We start from the raw sequence: 25,672 nt of genomic DNA, 5'->3' as shown, positions 1-25,672 counted from the left end.
CTTCATTTTGTGCTACATCTAAGTTTATTTCTRTCTTAACAGGTTGGTCTGTTGGCTTTTTCTCTGCTAATGGAAGTTGTGCTCTGTTCCTGTGGTCAGCAGTCCTTCTGCTGGAGACTGCAGAACTCGTCCAAGCTTGAGAGTAGTTCCCAGATTCATTAAAGCCAGGGTCCATCTCGCTTGCAGTGGACCAAAAACATGCACGTTTTTTACTTTTCTTGATACAGTGTATGTCAAATGTCCGTATTTTGTGGGAACTCTAAGTGGGCTGGCTCCTGTAATCTGTTCCCTGTGTGCTAGAGCCCACACTAGCACCACATGCTCCTTTTCACACAAAGTGAACTGACCATATGCTGTGGCTTTCTTTCCTTGTTTGTGTGATAACAGGGCCCCTAATGCTTTTGGAGGGGTGACAAAGCACAGTTAAAGTGCCCATGCTGGAACAGCATCCCTAATGTGGATACCTGTGCCAGCTTTTTTCCAATGTTGAAATGTTCAAATTTTGTCCTGATTTCCACTCCCATTGCTGCACCTTCTTAGCAACTTGGTTAAAGGCTTAATCATATCTGCAAACAAAGCACTTGTTTGGTTAATTCTTTCAGCTCTGTTTGAGTGTGGCAGTTGGTTAATACATCATCTGCTCATGAAACTACATGGATCTGATCAGCCTCTGATAATTTTTCTGATGTTCGGATAACATGAACATCCCTTATAACTGGAGCATGGTGAAATCCTTGGGGGATATATGTAAAGTAGTACTGCTGCCCCTTAAACAGAGGGGAAAACTTTCTCAACACCTCTCCAGTAAAAAGATCTCAAAGATAGCATTTGCTACATCCTTTAGTCAGACTCTGGCATTTCTGCTACAGCAGGTGCTGTTTGTGGTGTAACAGCATTCATTGCTCAAAAATCAACTGTTAACCAGTAAGTTTTGCTGTCTGCTTTTAAGATAGGCCAAATTAGAGTATTAGAGATTCATGGTCTTTGTGCAATTATTCCTTGCTCCAGTAAGCTATGGATGGTAAGTTCTGAACTTTTCTCTGTGTTTTCAAGGATATTTTTACTGCCTCTGTGGCTGAGGGTCAGGACTCATTATTAGCACTTTGGCCTGAATACTCCCATGATCTAATTTGTTTTGGGACCATACTTGGAGAAAAGCTTCTTCCAGTTCGTCTCTAGGTGGTTTAAGAACTTCTGGGGCACTTTGGGCTGCACAATAATGTTATACCCCTGGAATAATTTCTGCTTGCCATTCTGGCAGCCTTTCCCAACTGTACAAACATTGATTTGCTGAATCCAATATCATTGGATGCTCTTGTAAAAATGGCATGTCCAGGATTCCTTGCCATACACAAAATCTTCCTATACTACTCCAGGAGCAGATACATACTTCATTAGGGCCAATTTGTTTTGAATGTACTAGTGTGCCCAAGATGAGATTCTAGGTTAATGATTCACACCTGCTCACAGGCCTTCTACTACAGGCATTTTAAATGCAGAGGTGCAGGTAATGAGTAATATGGGTTCTTTATTCCATCATTCCCACCCAAAATTATAGACCATCTTCAACAACTTTGCAAGCTGGATTGTTGGTTTAGGCAGTCAGATAAGACCCACCAAGCCAAAATATCCTAGTGTCACTTCCTTGTCTGCCTGGGACACATACTGATGATGGGCTTTAGTCTTATTTATGTTTACCTCTATCTCTTGTTGAGATAATTTTTCTTCCTAGCACACTATTCTAGTTACACAGAATTGGCCTTTTTATTTGTTTAGCTTCTGCCCAACTGCCCTGAGACTTTCTAAACCAATTCTCTTCATGCATTTCTACAGTTTTTCCCTAGAACAGAATACCATCTGTATACCCACTAAACTGTTAGAGACACATTCTGTTTTCCTGCAGAACACCTTGAGTAGCAAACATAGGTCATCAGCCTGTACGGCAAGCATTTTCAAATAGTGTGAATATGCATAGGTGGGTGTTAGACTTTCCTCAGTGCACCTACCAGAAAAACAGCTGATGTATCAAACACAGAACGGTGCTTGGCATTAGTCACTTCTTTTAGAATTTCTTCCCTTGAAGGTACTGAAAATGTTCATCCTTTAAATATTTATTTATCTGGTTCTTTTGAATCTGTATGTAGCCAAAAAATAGTTTGTCATTTTTTTGACTCATGTCATTAATAGCATACATGTTACTGTGGTTTTCCTTCTCACTATATAATTTTGAGAATAACATATTTATCCATATTTTCTTTCAGCTTCTACCTTACTGCGGGAAACAGTTGTGAGTTCTGGGGGTTTTGGCTCTTGAAGCTTTGTTCTGTGTTTCAAGAGCTTCCAGACTCCTGGAAGTAGTTCTGTAGTCCTTCTGCACTTGCTTTGTTTCCCTCTCTATGCAGTTTGTACCAATCTTGGTGAGACCAAAGGTTTGGACTCTGTATGGATATCTTCTCCTTGCCAATACTATTACAAATTCTGTCTTTTCCAGTTGTTTTTAGCATGCATTTGATCTATGGGCTCTGACAAAGCATTATTTTATCAGGCTTGAGTTTTATATATTTAACCTTTCTTCCTTGTTACTGTTTCCAGTGCTGTGCTACTTTCTCTCTATCCAGTTTTTGACTTAAAATCCATTAATGTTCCTTCTGCTTTTTGGGATAGTAGTGTATTCAGTTGCCACAACCTTTACCATTGTTCCTGTTAAGGGTTCCTCCAAATTAATGGTGCTTTTGTTATCCTCTTTGTTCAGCACAATTATCCAGTGCTTATCAGCTCTTGCAAAATGATATTATTGTCTTGGTTTGTGCTGTTTACTACAGCCTGTACTGTTTTGTTTGCTTGCTTTTGTGGGTTACAGCTAAGTTCTCCATGTCTTTCTGCCTCATATCTTTTTTTTTTGCAGTATTTTGTGTACTTGAACATGTCAACAGGATTTGAACTTGCCCTGTCCTCCAGAAGATCACACTCTAGTAGATGGCTAGTGATGTAGGCCAGTCTCAGTTCTGGAGCTTTTATATGCTTATGTAGCTCCAACATATAGCTGAAAACAATTTTTATCGGGGACTAATTTAGCTCCCTTCAATACTGCAAAATTGTCTCTCAGCTTTAAATCACTGAAACAGTTCTATACTTTTATCTTCTTATTGTACTCTGTTTAAGAATCTCTCATATCTTTAATATTCACATGGGTCACAACATTCCTTGAACTATTTTTATGCAATTCCATAATTAATCTTTCCTATCAGAGGTAATGGAAAATTGATAAAAACATCAAGGGTCTCAGAAGCATTTGTTGTCAGAAATAAAACTATTTTTATCTTGTCTCCCGTTGCTTCCCAAAGTCAAGTGCTGCTTAATTCTTTCCCTGCTGGCCTTTATATTTTCAGAGACTAGTAAGTCTCTTGAGACTTAACTTTTCCCAGTCCACTTGTCTCTTGGTACTTCTGTTTATTCAGGCAGAATGGCTGAATCTAGCTAGTCATGCCAGGCTACCTTTGTGATAGCTGGTGGGAAATAGGTACTTTTCATCTCACTTGCATCTGGACATTAAATATGGCTTGGATGAATAGTGGTCTAGAAGCTTCCCCCTTTGATGTGAATTGCTCAGATGCAGTTGTCCATGGTGTTGATGACAAAAGGTTAGGTGAGATGAATTCCCTCAGAAGGTCAGTGCCTGTAATTAGAGTCTTTCATTGGTGGTGCCTGCAGAAGTTGTGGAGCTGCTCCACAATCTAGCTGCCCTCTCTGGCTGCCACACCACAGAGACACGCTGAGGCGAGTGGCCTTTCAAGGCAGGATGAGTCCGAGAGAGGCTTAATTCAGGGCCTGCATTACAATGTCTAGGCTTTGTGTGCTTCAAAGGAGTGGTTTCCTACAGGAGTCATCGTGACACAGTCTGTGATCAAGTGGAGTTTTAGTTTCCTTCTCTTGCACTGCAGTCAGTTTGTGTCTGTCCCCTGCATATCTATCTGCGATAATGATCACTTATGCTTGATTCCCACATGATTACAACATATGAAAGTACAAGGCTTCCCAGACCTTCATATTCATCTGTTACAAAATTCAAAATCTAATTTAAAAATAGCTCTCATCTGCTCTCATCTTTTGGTTTCTATTTCTTCTATTAATATTTTTGGAGTGCCTGTAATGCATCTTGATTCCAGCTTCAGGCTTAGAGGTTACCTTCTCCTTTTTATTCTAGTGCTAGCAAAGCTCCTCTATTTTGCCTGTGATGGGAATGAATGGTGCTTTAGTAGCTGTGTCTTCAGACAAGTATTTGGAGCCATCCTTGGTGCTTTTTTGTAAAGAGGAGTATCATACCAAACAGAGGCGTTGTCTGGAGTTAATACGCTGCTCTAGAATTAAGATACCTGGTTTAATTTTGCTTCTTCCATGTATTTCTTTAGGCAGGTCACATAATCTCCCTTCCCAGTTCTGAAARTAGGAATAATAATGCATCCTGCCTTTTCTGTGGCATAAATTTATTCCTGTTTATGGGGCATCAAAATGTTACAGTGACCAGCACAGCAGGAAAAACAGTAACTAAACAAAACACTGTAGTTCAGGTGTATGATCAATACTTAAAGCTGTAGTTGTAACAAATTGTATATTGACTATTTAAAAGGCTGAAATATGTTCACTTGAAACACCACATTCAGTGTACCATTTACAGGCCTTACAAGTACCAGGTTGTTGAGACTGGCGGAAAATACCAAATTTATTGTATAAAACATCTGTAGTAATGTTGGCTAACTGACTCTAAAAAGAAAACTAGAAAAAGAGATATTTATGGAAAATTATAGAGAAAAAGTGAAGTTATTAAATGACTAGCATATTATCTACAGTAATGTATTGTGCGTTATACATAAAGATTTTATCTTACTAGCCTTTGAATATGGGAAAAATCTTAAGCATTTTTTAAATAGCTGTATCTATTGCTTATTGAGTGTTAAGGATGTCATTTGCTTGTGAAAGAGAATGTTTGCTCAAAGACTATGGGTAAAACCTGCTTGACTCTGGATCTAAGGATGAAACATTACATGAAATGTGACATTCTTTGTTGTGACTTTTAATTAGAATACTTGCTTTTGATGATATGGGAAAAAACACATTACATTTTTTTTCTTCTTGGTTCAAGGCACATTCTGACTTATACTAGAGTTTCCCATGTCAGTCCAATAGTTAAATCCATTTCGGATGGGCTTTTGATGTAGAACTGGATAATGACTTTTTTGGGGAGATACAGCTGCCCTGTTTCTAGTAATCAAAAATCCTTTGCACATCTTCTCCAATTAACTCTTCTCTTTGCATTGCTAAATAAATTTCAGTAACACCTTTCTATTCAGTTTCATTAACATGCAAATAGAGAGTTAATACAGATAGTTTATCTGAGCATGGAGAGCAGTTTATTTGTGAAATGAATGGTACTATTATTGGTTCAGAAGACACACAACTAAAAATTGAGACAATCAATGTGTTCTAGAGAAATAAACACAAATTATGGAATCATGGTGTTCCCAATTATGATTCTTGATCTGCTCTTGTGAAGGTTACGCATCATGATAGACATAAGCACTGAAAACTCGCAGAATGATGCATACCAGTGCCAGACTGAAGAAGGTCTTGATGACCTTGCACAGGAATTTAGAGGAGCAGTCAGGCAAACAAATATCTGCATATTACTAAATTGACTTAAACTGAAGAGTCTTGAACTGTGTAGCTCTATCCTGCAATAATAGGATATGACTGTGTCATGTTGTGAAGTCTGTTTGCCTGTGCTGAATTATTTCTGCTATCACTGCAGGAATGTGGGCTTTGTAGGACTAGCCCATGCTGTGGCATTGCAGGTGGCTTTTCTGCCTTGGAAGTAGGTTTGACAAGGCTGAATTACTGGCTTTGACTCACAGAGGGATCTCTACAAGGCTGGTCAAACATGACCCATACCAGAATTTCAGAGCTTGAGTGTAGGTAGAGAGTGGTCTGAATACATATAAGGAGTGGGAAGGTAGGGGGAAGCAGAGCATATCAACTTGAAAACAAGGCCCTACGATGAGTCAACTGCAGACATACAGACGGGTTTAGTCAAAGACAAGCTACATCTTGAGCCTTTGTGCATTTTCATTTTAAAAGTTACTTTCTGAAGCTTATGTTCATAGCTGTTCAGACAGTATATTCCTGAAGAATATACACTGGTTAGCACAGGGAGCCCACATCCTGACTGGAGGCTTTCCCAGTAACAAGTTAGCTCAAGCCTCAGCAGGTTCAGAAATGTAGGGTAGTATCCCGGAAAAAGGTGTCAGTCAAGTGTTTGGTGCCTACGAATATGAGCTACTGTCTGAAAGCAAGTAGTAATGTCAAAATCACCCAAATTTAGAGGCCTAGAAACCAGCATCTAGGTTTTAGCAGTTAGTTCTTCTCATAACAGACTGGTGACTACATGACTCTTCCAAGAGGCAGTTTGCAACCAGCCTTTTTTAGTAAGGTCTTTCCAGTCAAGCCAAATGATCGGTCAGCACTGAACATTTGCCTGAACTAACGGGGAATGACAGCACCGCGGCAAAACAAGGGAGGCAGAATCACCATGCTGCGTGTCGATAAAAGAGCTGAGTGTGGATTGCAGTGGTCTTAATTTTAGTCAGCTGTGAGCTAAAAAAATGTACTATAGGTTAGTCCCTGAGATTAGGAAGTAAGATTTCAGATAATAATAAAGAACTGATAGTGGGATTCAGTGAGAGATGAAGACATTTGAATTTCACTGATGATATGTTGGTTTCTATTTGTTTTCTCTGAACTCTGATTATAGTTAATAGACATCTGGGAGGTTTCAGTTGTCCCAGCATAGCCACACAGTGTCATTTGAGGAGCCCTAGGGTAGTCTGCCTAGCCTCCAGTTGCTCCAGAAGTGTGTAGGTCTCCCACTAGGCCCTGAATTGTATCTGCCAGCCCCATTCAGGCAAGACATTGCAAATGGGTCTAGGCACCTACATTAGATACTGCCCGTAATCTATACAGTTATTGGGACCTAGATAGCGATTCTGCTGCGTGCCATGATATGGCTACTGTACAGTGAGCTGAATTACTCTCTAGACTCCATTAACTAGATTGACTAGGAGTGGGTTACAGTTAGCCCAGTATAGATATCTAGTGCCATGTGACATTTTCCAGGCTGTTTAGGATGTCTGCAAGTGGGTGGCAGATATTTCATAGGCCTGTATCTTTCTGGAGTGGCAACTAGAAGCTGGATGCTTGTGGTCAGGCAGCTGAATGGAACCTGAGATCTCCATTGCCTATAGTGGAAGCCTGGACATCTAGCTAGACAGCTAAATATAGATGTCTTCATCTCAAACTGAATCCCACTGTAGGAGCAGGATTAATTTGCCTGAAGATAGGTGCCAGTTATCATGTGGCACATCCTACAGTATCCCAAGCATCTCTGTGGGGCTGGTAGAAGTGGCTTAGGATTTATGGGAGACTCATACCTCTCTGAAACTGTAGTTGGAGAAGGGAATACTTTGAAGGGCCTAAAACAGCGTTAGACACCTGTGTTTAGGCAGCTGTTTTAAACAGCTGTCCCAGATGTCCATAGAGATTCTCTGCTCTGTCACTGGCTTCTTCTGTCTTTATCTCTGTCTCCTCTTGGACTACTTCATTAATCTACATCGGCAGAACCTGGGGACTTTAACACACTTTTTTTATGTTTAGCTGGTTTATTATCATGAACGTAGTGTTGTTCCACTTTACTTCATGCACTCTCTAGAGGCAGACATTTAAGGTGTGCTTCTTCTCACCTGCTTTCGGCTGTCTATAGATCATAAGTCTTGTCTAAACTAAATGATAGGTTCTGTCCGTCAGTGGAGAGAGATGGACTCCCAAAGAGTCACTCATCCTGCATACCTTAGAAACTAGTCTTCTCATGAGCATTCATTTTCTATAGAGGCAGACAAGATGACCAGTTTAGAAAGCAAAGTTGTGTAAGATAGTCCTGTATTGTTACACTTTATGTATTTTTATTCCTGTCAGGGAGTAACCAGCACCTCGATACCTTTGGAGAAAGGACTAACCTGTGGGATTCTCTTCCTCCGTGCTTCATGATGGAATCAAAGATACTGAAATGCTGGAAGATCTCTCTGCACTGGTAGGGAAGAATAGGGTAGTGCCATGGGTTATGGGACAAGTCCTCCATAATCCTAGAGGTGCTCTATAGGTGGGCAGAGTCCTTGCAAGTGCAGATGACAGAGAGATGAAGTTGTATGTCTGGGAGTTGGCATGGTGATATCTTAACATTTGAGACAGGAAATCTGGAGATGAATCAGGTCCAACAGAAGAAGAATATATGGTACCTTTATGAGGGAAAATGTAGGTATTTTCTGAGAGAAGTTAAGATGTGTCTGAGACATACCTGCAAAGCCAAATGATCGGTCGCCTGCAGCATGGGTAGACATTCCTATTGTAGCATTAATCCAGTTGCCATTGTTAACAACAGTAGTTTCAATGAGGTAGCCCAAAATAAACTTTAAATAAACTGCTACTTTAGATAAAAACGATTACAATGGATAAGATACCTGTGCCATCACATCTTTGTTTACACTGGTAACATAAGCCGGAAAGAATGGGAGGCATGCAGGTACTGTGTGAGAAGTTAAGATTGGGTAGCAAGGATAATCCTTTGAAATTGTACCATCAATAATGTATCTCCAAACTTCCCTTAGATATGCAAGTGGTGACACATTTGTTCCCTGATGGTATTTTAAAAAAACATGGTTAAAGTGTTGGGAGTATAGAGTGTTGGGAGTATAGAGTGTTGGTCATGTCTTTTGTTCTTTCCTCAGCAGAATGGATCTTCACAATAAAGTAAAATTATGTCTATGCGAGTCAGGTTTCAATTTTGTCATGAGGCTTTAAAGTGATTGCTATATTTAGTTTTTCACTAGCATCAAAATCCATTGTATTGATATAGACAGATGGTAGGACTGCATCTCTCAATCTGAGTTATTGCTGAATTACAACTGAAAGCATGTATGATAAAGTTTGCAATCGAGGACTCGATTCGGATGTGCACACAGAGGTGTGTACTGTCATTTAAAATTTCCAAAATTATTCTCTTTGGGTTTCAGTGACCACTCCAAAAGGACATGGGTCAAGTCTGCTTTAGAGCCTGCGTCATAGCTGTCAGATCTGCACAGATGTTTTATATACCCAAAGATGACTCAAAGGCAGCAGGTTTCTCTATGGGGGCAATTGAACTGAGTCTTGATTATTGATCTTACCTTTAGTTGTCCTTCACTTCCAATTGCTTTTCTCCCAGCAGTGAGAATTAAAATTCTGCAAGAACAGTAGAATGATAGAATTCATTATTTTTCCTGGGGAATTAACAGTGTCTTTCTCAAAAATGATTAATAATCTAATTGTTTAATGTTCCTAATAATGCTGGCAACTGGAAATCATCACAGTTGAAAGCTTGAAAGGTAAGTGTATGAAAAGGAAAATGTGAACAGCAGTTATCAATASATTAATGATAAAATTCATCAACATACTAACTGCATAGAGTGGAGTTATAGGGCTTTCTACATGGCTTATATCCCAGGGAAGGCTAAAAAAATAACTATGACATTTTGATTAATAACCTATTGTATATCCAGTACTCCTGTGAATTTGTATGGCCAGAATGGAGGTTCATGTTATCACAGCATTATATGAACTAACACTAACTTAGAAGTCTCAAAATGCAATTGTAAACCAAGAATAGTTAGCAGGTTTTGTTTTTTCTAATGTTTTGTTCTTATGAACAGATCTTATATTTTTTATGTTTTTATCAATGTCCTAGGAAAAAGCATTACAGTTTCTACTGATGTACAGCTTCTACTGATGTATACAGGGATGTTGATTCATAGAGCAATTGAGATTCTGTGATAAGTTAGGTACAAAGAAAGAATATGTGTTTTAGATGGTGAAAGGCTCTAGAGATATTGTGGTAGTTTAGATGAGCATATGCTTGCAGTGTGATGCTATGGCTACATAAGCAGAAACAGTATATTAATTCTCTCTGGTTTTACTGCTGGCAAGACTACTACCAGCATATTATGTCCAATTTTGCTTCTGCAGTTTTAAAATGGTGATGACAAATTGGAAGAGAATCAGAGGAGAGCAATGAGAATAGTTAGAGGGCTTGAAACTATGCCTGAAGATAATGAAAGGCTCCAGGAACTTAATCTATTTAGCTTTCAAATAGAACATCAAAAGACTGTTTCAACCCACTCTGTAAGATCACAGAAAAGAGAAATTTGGTAAAAAAAAGTCTCCTCACAGTAACAGATAAAGTTATATCAAGAATCAAGTGGTTGAAAGTTGATGCTAGAGATAAATAGCAAATTTTAATAAAACAAATTAAATTCAATTATCAGAGTAACTTTTCAAGAGCTATGAAAAATTATTTTTCACCAGACTTTTTTTTAGTCTAGATTGGTAGTTTTTCCTATACTGTGTGCTGTCATTCAGATTGGAGCAAATTCAAGGTTTTCCTTTGTCCTGCATTATTTGAGAGGTCAGAGTGGATAGTAAGAATAGACCTTCTTCCCTTATATATCTGTGAATATACAGATAAAGTGATATTCCTGTAATGAAAACAGTTTAAAACATGTTTTATTAAATGCATTTTAATTTTTGTATGTACTTGAAATATGTCCTAACTCAATAATTAATGCTAACAGAGATGTCTAACAGTCAGATATGTGTTCGGTGCTTGGAGCATCTCTTAGAAAACTGGAGATGCTGTTTTCCCAAAACAACTGGAGATTTCTCTTCTTTCATTAATATGGTATTAATGAAAAGTTAATTTAGCCATTGTAAGCTGCTGATAAATGAATAAGGCTGTGCCCTCAAATGCAAAGTTTATATGGTCACTACGTGACACAGGACATTGGTACTTGAGACTAATTTTGTTACTTCAAACTGAATTTCAGGTGCATTAATTACGGTCTTTCTTTTCAACAGGCCCACGCTAAAGTCTGGCATCTCTACAATGATCATTTTCGTCCAACTCAAAGAGGAAAAGTGTCCATTGCCCTTAGCTCCCACTGGATAAAACCTCAAAATATGACTGAAAAAAATATAAAAGAATGTCAAAAATCCCTTGATTTTGTGCTTGGCTGGTTTGCTAAGCCCATATTTATTGATGGTGACTATCCAGAGAGCATGAGGAGTAACCTCTCAACTCTGCTGCCTGAATTCAGTGAAGTTGAGAAGAAGTACATCAAGGGAACAGCTGACTTTTTTGCTCTTTCTTTTGGAGCAACCCTGAGTTTCCAGCTCTTGGACTCTCACATGAAATTCCAGCAGTTGGAATCAATAAGCCTGAGACAGCTTCTTTACTGGATAAGCAGTGAATATAACAACCCCAAAATATTCATTGTGGAAAACAGCTGGTTTGTTTCTGGTAGCACCAAGAGAGATGATGCTAAATATATTTATTATCTCAAAAAGTTCATTATGGAAACTTTAAAAGGTAGGACTGAGGTTGTGTTAATATATGCTTGACAGAATCATTATGCAAAGTAGCCTACTGAGGCTCATTAATGAACCAGTCTGAGATTTAATTCTGGTATTTAACATTCATCTAGGCACTTGTGAAATGAGAACATCACTTTCTTGGGTTTGTTCTTCTGAGTTCTTGAAGACCTTTAATATCTGTAGATAGCATTTTGTGTGCTTGGTGCTGCTGTCTTTGAACAGCAGCGCTTGTAACTACTGTCTTTAGTGGGAGGAAGTGCAAAATCGGTGTGAACTATATACTCTCTGTGGACATCAGGAAATTTACTGTGTTATTTATTAATAGTTACTTTCCATATTTTAGATACCTGAATGCATATATATGAAAGGTAAGAGTATATATGTTGAAAGGTAAATTCTACCTGACAGGAATTCCTCTGAATACAGCATAAGACTGAAAGAATACATTTTAAAATGAAAAACTGGAAACTTTTTCATTCTGCATCTCAGTTATGCCCTTGCAAAAATTTTACATTAGTACAACTCTCGACATCAGTCACAATGATCTGAATTTACACCAATTTGAGGAGAACCACGTGTCTGAGATTATATAATCTGAATTGTTTAAGTTGTTGACCAATTGTCTTTTCAAATACACTACTTTCTATGACAGATATTTTCTATTTTCACATTTCCTTATGACAAAACAAATTCTTTCAATCCTAGTAGTCATCAATAAATTGTTGGTGTGATTATTCCCCATTTCCACCTTTATTGCCTTTAATTTCTTAATTTAAAATTTAGTAATTGATTTCCATATCTACAGTTTGCTTTTCTTGTTTTAAAAACACTTTTGTAATAGCTGTTTGTTCCGACTGGATAGCATTTGTGTTACATTGCCATTTACAAATAGAGTAATAGCAATGACTTCCATTTTCTTCTCAGCACTCATAAAAATATGAAGAACTCCCATATTTGTATCATCTGCTATTCCAGAACCCTAATCATTACAAATAAATTAAAAAGTGAATAAATATGTGAGTCAGTACATCCAAAGTGGGAGGAATGGAATACAAAACAGTTACTAATTATTGTATGTACAGTATTACCGGTTAGCATGAAGTCAGATGAAAAGCTACAAAAGGTCATGCTCCTGTTACCTGTATTTCTGCTCAGTTTGTAAATTGCTGGACATACATACATGGATCTGTCTTCTAATCAGAGCTGGCTGGAAACAATCTCAATTTGTAGATTTTCTTCCCTTTTAATGTGCAAGTCAGTAAATAATAATAACATTAACAACAACAGCAGTAGTCTAGTCATTATATTAATTTATGAATGCCAACACTTGGCTAAACTTTTTACAGAAAAAAACCCCCAAAACTGAGGACTGGATCTACAGTAGGGACTTTGGCATCACCATGATAAAAATTATTGCACCCAACTTATCTGCCCATTAGAATCTGCAATATCCTGTAAATATCAAGGTTCTCTGTGCAGTACCTAGAGAATCTTAGTTGAGAAAGAGATCCATAAAGGCATCATGTTGGCTCTGTAAGTTAGACAACAGAAAAGGCCAAAGAAAAAGTCCTCTCTCAGAGACTTAGGGCATGTCTATCCTGTGCACTAATTCAGCAATACAGCGCAGAGATTCCTGAACTAGTTCCCACCAAATTCACTCCAGCAATCACAAAGCAGTAAAATGGCATCAGAGCTGTTGCGTTGAGAATCAAGGATAATTAATTTAGACCAAAGGCCACACAGATGTGGTTTTGCTACTTCCAAGATCTGGCTGATATCTCCTCCTGATACGTTGTGTATATGCACCAGTTCAGACAAAACTACATATCACTATGTCTACATTAGCAGCTAAGTACAGTGCTATAGGAGCAAATCTATAGAGTAGAAATAGTTGGTTTTGAGGGCCTGGTGTCCATACTATGTGCATTCTTGAATGGAGGGGGATTACTCAGGACTAGTACGAGTTGTATTGTGGCAGAAGCCCCATCAGCTGTGCTTTCCTGAAGCACGCTTCTGGTTTAATTTTACCCAAAAGCAACCCAGGTCATGCCTTCTGAGACCACTCTGTGGTGAGAACTGAGGTGGGGTAAGCCGGGGTGATCAGGAGATTTGCTTCAGGAGGGCACTCCTGATTTCAGTTAAAATGCTGATGTAGATGCACACACTCTTGCACTGCATACTGTAGGCAAGCCCCATGCATCCTCTCCTTGGCTGTGGGAAAGGGCCTCTGTGCGATTCACAGCCCCAGACTCTTTCACTGCTTCTATTATTGATCTGTTTTTAAATGCCTTGGAGGGTTGAATAAAACAGTAATATAAAGTAGTTAAATATTAATTAGAGCTGAAGATTGATTGAAGGTGTCTTTTCACTTGGGTGGGTGTCTAACCACTTAGGCTAGCTTTGTATTCACTTCCCTGCTCTGTCTCTGATGCTACAAATAAATTGATTATTCCTTGTAAAGTGAAACAGGAAGGCATGAGAATTCCTCTGTATTGTAATTTTGACTGGCTTAGTGGTTAGGTGATTATCCTGAAAGCTAGCAGGTCTGAATTCGGAGAGTCTTAAGCAGAATAGGAACAGCTAGGCCTTTGACAGGTCGGGACTGAGCTATTCTCATGTATGTCCAGAGGCAAAACATAGACTCTTGGGCAGTTTCCACATTGAAACAGGTGCTGTGGGCTTTGCGCACCCCTAGGATCGGACAGCAGCTGAGGGGAGGGTTTTAAGAATCTAAATTTGGTAGTTATGGGTCTGTCATGGTTCCTAGGGTCTATATTTTTACTACAGAGCTAAAAAGAGCATGAACTTTGTGTTGGTAAGAGATAGTCAGTGTTGTTTAATTGTTAACACAATTCTGGCACCATTCTTGCCTGTGCAGTAACACACTTCCAGGCATGCTGAGGGAGATCGCTAAGGCCAGGAATTATTTCCAATAGGCAGTATGGACAAGTATGGAGAGTTTAGGTTTCAGACATCCTGGCTTGCGGACTGACAGACACAAAAAAGAGGGGAGAGAGACAAAGAAAAAAAAGGCTGCCGTTTTCCTTGTGGTTTTTCAATAGTGTGCAATTCTTATGGGTTACCATGTTTGAGTCTATGAAGCATCCAAAATTTTTTCAAGTTGCTTCTTTCATAGGTGACACAAGTTAATACATTTTTAAAGAAGATTTTGAGAATTTTTATGAGGTGATCAGAAAATGTGGGCATGCTCTATGGTGACTTACAGAAGGAATGAGATGCTGTTCAAAAAGAAATTCTCACTGTTGGCTAGTTAACAAAGTGGACCCGTACTGGCTTTTATTCTACTGGTATGGAAGATCTCATCATGTGCATGTGCAGAGGTTAGAAAAATACCAATATTTGCCATACGCAAAAGAATGATGCCTGTAGGAGGAGAAATATTCCATTTCCTTAGACATTTTCTCATGACCTGTGAAAGAGACTGGAGATTCATTGCTTATATAACCACAGTTAATTTAATTGATTCAAACAGGGTTACAATCAAGAATCCATTTGGTCCTTCATAACTGATTGTAATGAGGTACATAAATACAAAAAGGAAATGAGGATCTTGATATTCTTGTTGCCTGAAATATGCTTTCAGTGTTAGTAGGCTGGAAAATATTGCATTCAGTCAGTACCTAGTTTGCATTTACAGAAGATGGTGAGTAATAAAGATAAACTATTCTGGCTACTGAGCCAAACTCGAGTTCAAAAGAACGTTTAAGAATGTGCTTAAATGCATTGCTGAATTAGGGTGGGTCTAATTATATAATTCAAATAAGCACACTCCTTTGTGCTTTATTGAATCTGAGCCTTGCCCCGGAACATTGTGCTGAATCGCAGTGTTTAATACAGCTAAAAGTGAATATCATCTGTAAATCTCAAAAATAAAAGTGTAATGCTGGTAATACTAATAGATGCCAGTAGACCCTGGTTTTAACCAGCAAAGGGTTTGGAAATTCATAAAAGCCAAAGAATGGATCTAGAATACATATAAATTTTTAGAAACCCTTAAATATTTAAGCCAGAAAATGCTATGCCATAAAAGATGTAAAAAGACAGAATTTTCACATAAAGAAAATCTTCCTTCATTATCACTTCTACTGAAAATCTGTGGTAATAAAAATCCATCAAAACACAAAAGTTTTATCAGGGTTTTACCAATGTATTTGTAGTGGAGAGGAAGGAGAAAAAGGAGTCTAACTTGATGTACACGGTAGTGCTACATTAGTGACCCTTGAGCTATCTCTGAGCGAGCTGAAATGTCTGCTTAGCTGTGTGCAGCGCGGCGCAGAGCTACGAGCTCGGGTGCTGCGATCTGTCTGACTCTAGCACGCTCTGCTCTGAGGCTGAGGAACGGCAGGCCTAATTAGCAGCACTTCCCAAACCCCTGCCGCACTGCTTTTCTTTCTAAAACTGTCTTGTTTAAAACCCAGCCAGATAGCTCTGCTGTCTTGTGCATTGCACTTGTGCCCCAGGAGCCTGCCCCAGAGCTCCCTGAGTGCAACTGAAATACCTCCCTGCATGGTCTTTGAAACAGGTCCGAGATACTTATCTAACCTCTCACATTGTTCTTGCCTGTGAGCACTGCAGTCATTGCTGATATGGAGTAATCTGCATAGAAAAAATGAGTGCTGTGATGAGTTCATTTCTGTTCTTTCCTCAGCCATCCGGTATGATGGAGTTAATGTGTTTGGATACACGGTCTGGTCCCTCCTGGATGGCTTTGAATGGCACAGAGGCTACAGCATTCGACGTGGATTGTTTTATGTTGATTTTCAAAGCCATGACAAGAAGCTGATGCCAAAATCTTCTGTCTTGTTCTATCAAAAGCTGATAGAAAAAAATGGCTTCCCACCTTTGCCTGAAAACCAGCCCACAAAAGGGGTCTTTCCCTGTGGCTTTGCTTGGGGAATTGTTGACAACTACATTCAGGTAAGGCTGGTGGTAAAGCTGACAGCTCGCCAACCAGATCATTGCACAAGATCATACTGCTGGTTTTGCTGGACTGGGGGGCCTTGCTGGTATGTGATATATTACCAGAGTGCTGCGAGGAGATGGGTACAAGGCTTTTGGGTCAAAGATTGTGTCTTTCAGTCTTCACTAGACGTTTTGTGTGACCAATGAGAACCAGTCAGATTGAGAGATGATAAATAACATTCTAGAAAAACATACAGAAATTAAAAGGGAATGGGTTTGGTGTTCATCTTTCTTGAACATTTATTATGTGATCAGTCACCGGAAGTCAGTCCTTTTCAAATGGAAGTTGATTAGATCTAAAGCGGTATTTCTAAAGGTCCTAGTATATCACATAGGAAATATTACTGCTTATTCACATCCATAATTTTAATGGCAATATATCTGACTGCTGTGATAGTATATGGTTTAGGAAACTTCCTGATACTGAAAGCTCTTAATGTTTCCAGTGGGCGTGTTTCTACATCTTATATGTGTATGTTCTGACACCATTGTTAGAGCAGTTTTGTGTAAAAACAAAAAAAAGTAAGGAATCTTGGAGTTAGATGACATTTCTGTATTCCTTCCTTGCTATTTTGTGTAGCATCATATCTGATTCTGAGGCTCCAGCACCCCTGGATAGCACTTAGCGTGGATCCAGTTCACAAATCTCAGTCTTTTTATTTCAATTAAATCTGATACTTCAGGACAATCTTTCAAATTTTAAGGCTTCATAGCATGTGTAAAAATTGTAGCTTAGTTATGGTCTCTTTAACGGTTTGGCTCTGTAATTCTCAGACGCTGTTTTGGCTTACAGGACTTCTCTAACCACAGTAAAGATGTGCAGTAAAATTCAGCTTTGAGGCTGGGTCCAAGAACAAAATTTTTAATTTAGATTTTCCACAAAGGCAGAATATTTCTTAAGGCTAGAGCATAGAGAGCTTGTTTGKTTTTTTTTAACTCCAAAAGTAAGATTTGACTTTGTTCTCCTGAAAAATACTGCAACCTCCTTACCTGGTATGTTGATTTCCAAGAAAATTCAACAGTCATTGTCGTCCAGCCTCCCAGATAAATTAGAGATTGGAAATGAAATTGCTGTCTTTGGGATCAATAACTCTGCTGTAAAGTTACTGAGTCAGTCAGCTCAAGACAGTTAAAAAATCCCTCCTACCCCCAAAAGCTTCAAAGCTGAATATTTTCATTTCAAAAGACCATTCAAACATTTTATGCTGTAAGGCTTAGGTAGCGTGATTTGTAGATGCATCACAGTGGAAAAACTCTTTTGACAGCATTCCTGCAGTATTAGTGGAAATGCATGATTTAGTAATCTGCAAGGGACAATTCTCCAGAAAAGCAATTTCCGTCAGACATGCTGTTTTTTATTACTTTCTTCTGTAAGCACAGTACTGACCTCTCCAGAGAAAATAGCAACTGATTTTCAGCAGCTTCTCTATACAGACCTGCAGAGCCTCAGCTATAAGTTGAACACTGGTTGTAGGCTGACACCTGCTTTTCAAACAGAGGGCAGGACAAGGAAATCTGAACTCACGGGGACCTTCCACAGAAAAAAAAACAACAAAAAAACCCCAGACAAATAGACGCATATATAGGACCAGCACCTTGTAGTTTGGATCATTTTGTAAGAGTTATACTAGAGTATGAATGAGAAGGAAATTTTATGGTGTGCATTATTTTAACTCACTCACTTTTCCATTTTTCCTTATTATGTTTTTGATATTCATTAAAAAGTGAAAGTATAATTCTAAGGGACTCTGAGAAGCTCATCTTTTATTCTGTCTTGTGGGTCATACAGGTGCTTCCTACATCTGAAGCCTCAGAGACTTAAGATGTAGGCTTTAGCCCTAAAGGGAAATGTATTTATTGTTGGAGTGACTTATAGTGGTATTACTCAGAAGTCAGAGAAAAAATCCGATTCAGAGATCAACAGCCTGCTGAAATAATTTGGAAATGAGTTCAGTATGAGTTAAATAAAAAAGAACTTTAGCAAGAAGCAAAAATTTTATTCATCATCTGCATTCATGTTAAAAATCAAGTGCAGAGCATTACTCATCTTTCATCATAGTTAGGAAGAAGAAAACTGAACACAGAAATGATGTTGCATTTTTTATTTCTGTTACTGCATTCAGGGAGTGGTCTTGAAAAAGAAGCCACTGGGTAATTTACAACAGGCAATCTCTCTGTAAGCCTTTCAGTGTAGCTTCTTAAACTTGAAAGAAGAACATTTTAAAAATTACTGTAGCCTTTACTGAAGATTGCTTCTCTGGAGACTGCAGGTTTAGTGCCTTGTCCCTGAGCACTTCCTCATTTCCCATACAGAATGGAGCAATCTGGAGAAAATATAAACACAATGACTGTTAGCATAAGCTTGTGTGGAAAGCAGGATGAAAATTATATATATATATTTGGTACTTTTCTGATATCACATGTTAACAGAAGACTAATTCATTCTTATGAGTCAGATATGTTATCAAATCAGAGATGTGACAGGTGCTAAATGCAATGTTCTCACTTGTGATGTTCTTTCAGTAAATTGTGCCTGATGGTTATGATGTTCCTATACATCTAGAACTAACGACTTGTATCTGGTATGTTTCTTGTTCCTTCCAGGTAGACACAACACCCTCCCAGTTTCTTGACCCTAATGTTTATGTGTGGGATGTTCACCAGACGAAGCAGCTTATTAAAGTGAATGGAGTTTTTACCTCCAAACGCAAGCAGCACTGTGTTGACTTTGCTGCTATCAGGCTCCAGATCTCTCTTCTGCAGGAAATGCATGTCACACACTTCCATTTTTCACTAAAATGGTCTTTAATTCTTCCTTTAGGTAACCTTTCTCTAGTCAACCACACGCTTGTACATTATTATCAGTGTTTTGTTAGTGAACTTCTCAGAGTTAACATAACTCCTGTTGTTGCATTATGGCAACCTATGGCTGAGAATCAAGAGCTTCCAGTTTCACTTGCCAAATGTGGAGCTTGGGAAAACCCAGAAACTGTTCAGGCCTTTGTTGAATATGCCAAACTCTGTTTTACAAATCTTGGGGACCATGTGAAATTTTGGATCACAATGAATGAACCCTCTGTGAAGAACTTGACATACACTGCAGGGCACAATCTGTTGAAAGCCCATGCGAAAGCATGGCATCTTTATGACAAAGAATTCAGAAGATCTCAGAAAGGGAAAATTTCTATAGCTCTGCAAGCTGACTGGGTAGAACCGGCTTGTCCCTTTTCCAAAAATGACCAAGAAGTTGCTGATAGAATTTTAGAATTTGACACTGGCTGGCTTGCAGAGCCCATCTTTGGGAATGGTGACTACCCACACATGATGAGAGGATGGCTTCACCAAAGAAACAGTGTTGACCTGTATAATTTCCACTTGCCTTATTTCTCAGAAGAAGAAAAGAAGTTAATCCAAGGCTCATTTGATTTTTTTGCCTTAAGTCACTACACTACTACCCTTGTGGGCTGGGAGAAAGAAGATGCACTAAAATATGATCACTATCTTGAAGTTCAAATGATCAATGACATCACATGGCTGCACTCTCCTGGACGAGCTGCAGTGGTGCCCTGGGGATTACGTAAATTGCTCAAGTGGGTTAAATCAAAGTATGGCGATGTCCCAATATATATTATGGCTAATGGAATTGATGATGATCAGAATATGGTGCATGATAAGCTCAGAGTATATTACATACAGAGTTATATCAATGAAGCTTTAAAAGGTAAGGAACTGTAGATGATTTATATGCCACAAATCCCAGTATTAGTATACGCTATATGATAAGAGTATGCTTTACTTAAAGAAAAAAAGAAATTTTACCCATAATGCTCTGTAAATTAAGTGTTGTTATAGCATAACATGTATTTTTTCATTTGGCTTATGATCGATTGATTTTATTAAGCATCAGGAAGACAGATTTTGCACATACTCTGCATAAAGCATCAGAGGAACTTTTTATGTTGATTCAAGAGATTTAAATAGATGTGTGAATAACTCCACATGTATTTAGTCGGATTTTCTTCTTACTGCACTTCTACTGTTGTTTAGCTGTGTTGCTTCCTACTCTACTGGTATGCCCCACGGCTGGGTATGAGTTCTGTTCTTCAGCTGTCTCTGTATCTTATCCAAGAGGGATCTTGGCTGTTCATAATAATTCAGCTATCTACCTCATTATGCCATTTCCTGGAGTCTTTCCTGCTATTCAGAGCTCAAACCAGTTTTTCTTTCTGTCTTAAAGATTCATAAATTATAAGGCAAAAAGGGGGCATTTTGAGTCATCCTGACATATAAACACAAATTTTTTTAGAAAAGCACCAGTCCTGAATGAGAAACTTTTACTGATGAAGAATCTCTCTGTACGCTGTTGCAGTGGCTGAGTAGCTACTGTTTATATGTATACATGTGTATAGATATATATGAAACTTATTTCTAGCATTAATTTTTTTAGCTTCAGCTTTAAGCCATTAAGTTTTGTTATGTGTTTCCATTTATTGCCTACATAGATATTCACAGACAGAAAACAAGCCAGTTCTCAGTCTACTCTTTGATAAATAATGCAGACAAAGCTCTTTGTGCCCCTTACTGTAAACATGATTTTGAACCTTTTGATTACTGAACTCTTTTCCAGTTTGCCATCATTCTTCCTGAAAGATGTAAATTCCAGACCTGGACATGCTGTTCCTATAACAGTCATGCTTATGCCCGAGGCAGATAAGAATCTCTTAGCCTTTTACTCCTGTTTTGTACACTGAAGCAGCCTGTTAGCCCTTTTGGTCATGGCAGAAGATTGGTTGCACACTCTGTGATTATCTGCTGTGGTTCGAAGCTCTTGTGCAGATCCCTGCCCTCGGTGCAGAACTCCTCTGAACTGATGCATGGCCTTCTTGTCCCTTGACATCCTTACATTTGGTCATATCAAATACAAGTTGTTTGCTTGTGCCAAGCATGCTACACGAGCTACACTGTGTCCCTGATCTTTGTGTTATTTGCATACTTTGTGAGAAAAAGTTCTATTTTTGTTTCAGGTCAGTGAAATATTTAAAATCATGAAATATCCTAGTGCTAAGAGACAGTCTCTGCATGACCACAGTAGAAAAACACTTACTGGGACACTTCCTCATCTGCAATTACATTTCTAGACCTATCAGTTTTAATTGAGACCAGTTGAAAGCTGTTTATTGTGGGCCTGCCGTGACCTCATAAGATAACATTCTATTTTCCTGATCCAAATGCCTTATAATACCTAGTAAACTGCCTTAGGAAGTTCTAAGTATATTACATCAAACATCATTACTTTTATTGATCTACTGATCTCATGAAAAAGATGTCAAGTTAGCTTGGCAAGATTTATTTTCCATAAAGCTGAACTGATTGGCATTAAACATAAATGTCTACTGTAATTCTTATTTATCAAGCCTTATATTCCACTGTTTTACTAGAGAGTGAAGTATGGCTGACAGCTCCATAATTTCCTAGGTCATCCTGTTCACTCTTTTAAGTATTGGCTTTAACTTCCTTCTCTGAAATTTCCACCTCTTTCAGGAATTACTGAAAATCAGTATTAAGGGTCCAGGAGTACTTCCTCCAGCATTTTGAAGCTCTAGGTGCATGCTTTCTGGATCTGTAGAGTTAAAAACATGTCTTAGATATATTTAGGCCTGTGGTTTCAGTGTGGTCTTTTTCTAGCGCTTTCTCTCCTCCTCACCACTTTAGGCTGTATCAGTTCTTAGCACTTCTGTTTCCTAAGTGTATATGAATCTGAGCTTTTCTCCCAATTCCAAATAGCCAAAAAAACTATATGTCCCCCTGTTTTTTAAAGAACTTTTCTTTTGCATAGATCTGGTATTAGTATCACCAGTTACATACTTCTCCCCTTTTCTATCCAGCCTGGAAATATTTATGTATTTTTCAATTTAAGCATTGCATGCAAAGCAGATTTTACTCTTTCCACCTTCTTTGTCGTGAGTGAATATATCCCTGCTAACCAGCCACAATACTTGCCCGAAAGGCCACTCTTCTGCATTTGACATCACACCCTCCTCCACAGGGTTTACYCAGGCAGTAATACCAGTTTTTTCAGTCTCTTTCTTTTCTTCTTTCACTCTGGTATTGTGCTTTTGTCTGTCCTGTCCTTACACATGGAACAAGCTTTTATTCTTGGCATTGAGATGGATGGAGATTTCTCCAAAATTTGCGTTTTTCCTGCAAGACCTGTGTACTAACCCACATGAGCTAAAAATCTTCTCTCCTTACCTCAGTGTCACACTGGAGAGAAACGTGAGGAGGTGTTGGTACACATGTGGTCTCGCCTTAAATTTCGTACTCTGCCTTCCTCCTCCAGCTGGTTTCTGGGACTGTATGTGGAAGCGTTTGGCATATAATGTTGCTCACCTGCATTGTTCCAGGGGAGCCAATAGGTTTATGCAGATAAATGATTCCAGAATACAGTACAGGACCCTTTGGAATGAGCCTATATTTTTAAGTGTTTTGTGCAGTGTTTAAGTACATCTTTGCCAACGGAAAACAAAGAACAGCAGTAACCATTTATGTAACACCATTACATCCACATGCAGTTTTACAAACACAAACTGATTATCCCTGGTAACAGTTCTGTAAAAGGACAGGTAAGTATTATCTCATTTCACACATAAAAAGGAGGTTAGAGGTGCTAAGTGCCTTGCACATGTCTGCAGAAAGAATTATTTTCATAGGGAGTATGCACATTCAGCAACTGTTCTTTCAGTCATGTGTATATATGCCAGAAGGTGTTGCTTTAATTTGTACAAAATAGTGATTTTTTGGGTTAAAGTATCACAGTTTGCCTTTATTACTGTAGACATTGGTTTTGTCAAGGAAGACTGATGGCTCAAGGTTAATGCTGCTGCTGCTAGACTTGTTCCTGTAGCCAAGTTAGCAGTATGGATTATGAACATGTTCTCAGTAAAGAGTAACACAGATCATCTTGGATCAGAAATTCAGGCCAATAAGCAGAGAAGCCTGTGATCTGCATGACCTTTCCACTTGCACTGATGGTATTCCAGTATATGACCTCAGCATTGGCACATGTCTTTTCCTGATGTCAGTGCACATTTGCTAGTCAGAAGTGCAGCCTGTTGTCCTTGTTCCTCAGCCTTCCCACTCAGGAGATTCTCTGCAAGGGATAAAGAGCAATCAGAGAAACATAAATAAAGCACACAGTGTGCAGAAAACCAAAACTTATGCTCTTTTATATATTAGAAGAGAGAGTCATCACAGAGTAGGCTCCATGCTGATCATTAAACAGTCATACATTCACTGATTTGTAAACAAAAGGAATAAATTATAGGGTACTTACAGATCAAACTACCTGGGAATGTTTGGCAAACTCTTACTTTTATGACAAACACTGCATGTATGTATGTATATACTACCTTATCTTTGGGACGAGAAGTATAGATCTGCGTTTGACGTCTCCCTTGCCCTTGCTCTGTGTACTGGCATATTACACTACTCTTGAATGCCAAAATGACTTTTATTCCTTTCTTCAACACTTTGTTTTGTTTTTCAGCTTACACCTTGGATAATGTTAACCTACAAGGATATTTTGTCTATTCTTTTAATGACAAGACTGCTCCTAAATATGGTCTCTACAGTTATGTTGCAAATCAGTATGAACCAAAGCCTTCTATGAAACGTTACAGAGAAATAATTGACAATAATGGTTTTCCTAGACCTGAAACTCCTGAGGTACTGTGCCCTGAAGAGATTGTCTCATGTCCTGAATGCCACTTTTTCCGAACCAGAAAATCATTATTAGCCTTTATAGCTTTCGTATTTGTTGCTTTTATTGTTACTATATTCCTCATTAGTTACTATTCCAGGAGGGTAGAAAGACGGTATAAATAGAGCTGTCCCTCTATATATGTCACTTACTACCCTTTTACTTGCATCTCCTTGGAAAATCTGAAATAATAGCACACAACGTTGTGATTGCTTCAGCACTAGGAAGCCATTTACGCTGCCTGATACTGCAGGACATGGACACTGAAAAAAAAGATTGTTAGCATATGGCCTACAGAAATAGTTTTCTGTGTTTCAGTACATTTGGTTTGTGACAAGTCCTTAATTCCTGTGGTTGGAGTTATCTCACAACTTTCCTCGGGATCTTCTGTTGAGCAGTTGCTTTTCCCTCATTGATTTTCCCTCACTGACCTTGATAGATGCATTTTTTGAAGACCTGGAATGACAGAAGAGCCTGGATGTCAAATTCTCAGAGAGAAGATTGGGGAGAAACAAAATGATATATTTTTCCAAATTAGGGGTGAATCCTGATGTTAGGTGATCGGAGCCAACACCTGATGGCTAGGGAAAGGGACTGCATGGAGATTAAGCAGAAGTACCTGGCATGCCGAATGCGGAAGGGACGGCCCCGCTGCTGGAGCAGGTCTGGGGTGAAGGCTCCGGTCTCTGCGCTGCTGGCGACTCTCAGTAAACCCATTAACTGTGAATCAGGTTGCTGATTCCCTGCCAACTTCATATTGTTGCTGCTGCACCACAGATTTTTTACATGGGATCCATTCTTCTGAGTGCAACACAGCACTGTCTGCTCCGTCCGACCAAGGCTGTCACAGGCAACCTCAGCGTGGGCAGCTCTGCCCTCCTCGGGGCAGGAGATGCCAAGGGATGGCAGAGAGCAAGCCAGCTATGGGGAAGAGATAGGAAGGATGAAAGTTTCTTTGTTCGATCTGCTCAGTAAAAAAGCAGAGAGCAGAGCCTGCAATGTCCTTGCTGTCTCAGATGTCATTGAACTGTGCACCTGAGTCCATGAACAGARCTGAGCTGGGATGCCCTGTCCGTGCACTTCTTGCAGCAACCGTTACCCACAGCTGGAACTGAGCTGCTGCCTAGCTGCTTCTGTGCTGGAGACTTGTACATGGTTCAGGAAGACAGTCCTTGCACGTAAGTGACACTGAGTGAGGAGACTTTAAATCCCAACATTTTAGTGTAATAATACAGTGCTCTATGCTGCTTTGCCAGGGTGTGAGATCTTGGAACTGTTGATTCTGAAACATGCTGCTCATTTTCTGTGACCCGTTTCCAAGTTCTGCTGGAGGGTCTACTCTAAGAAACTAGATCTGGCCCTGACAGCACTTGATTCCCAAAGTATTACTGAATGTCTGTGGGCCTCTCATTTTTCCTCAGC

The 25,672-nt window shown here is 39.0% G+C and overlaps 1 protein-coding gene across 1 annotated transcript in view; it reads left to right on the top strand.

Moving 5' to 3' along the window:
• Positions 1-24,375, top strand: part of KL (klotho) — a 64,637-nt gene extending 40,262 nt beyond the window's left edge. Inside the window, exons 4-7 of the mRNA XM_026088322.1 lie at positions 10,993-11,503; positions 16,178-16,446; positions 19,096-20,212; positions 24,038-24,375. Of these exons, the coding sequence (XP_025944107.1) occupies positions 10,993-11,503; positions 16,178-16,446; positions 19,096-20,212; positions 24,038-24,375 (2,235 nt within the window). The remainder of the gene's footprint in view (positions 1-10,992; positions 11,504-16,177; positions 16,447-19,095; positions 20,213-24,037) is intronic.
• The last annotated feature ends 1,297 nt before the right edge of the window (positions 24,376-25,672 follow it).

The sequence above is a fragment of the Apteryx rowi genome, unplaced genomic scaffold (genome assembly GCF_003343035.1).
Source record: "Apteryx rowi isolate R43461 unplaced genomic scaffold, aptRow1 scaffold_763, whole genome shotgun sequence".
In the NCBI taxonomy this organism is placed as follows: Eukaryota; Metazoa; Chordata; class Aves; order Apterygiformes; family Apterygidae; genus Apteryx; species Apteryx rowi.
This window is presented reverse-complemented; position numbering and strand designations above follow the sequence as displayed.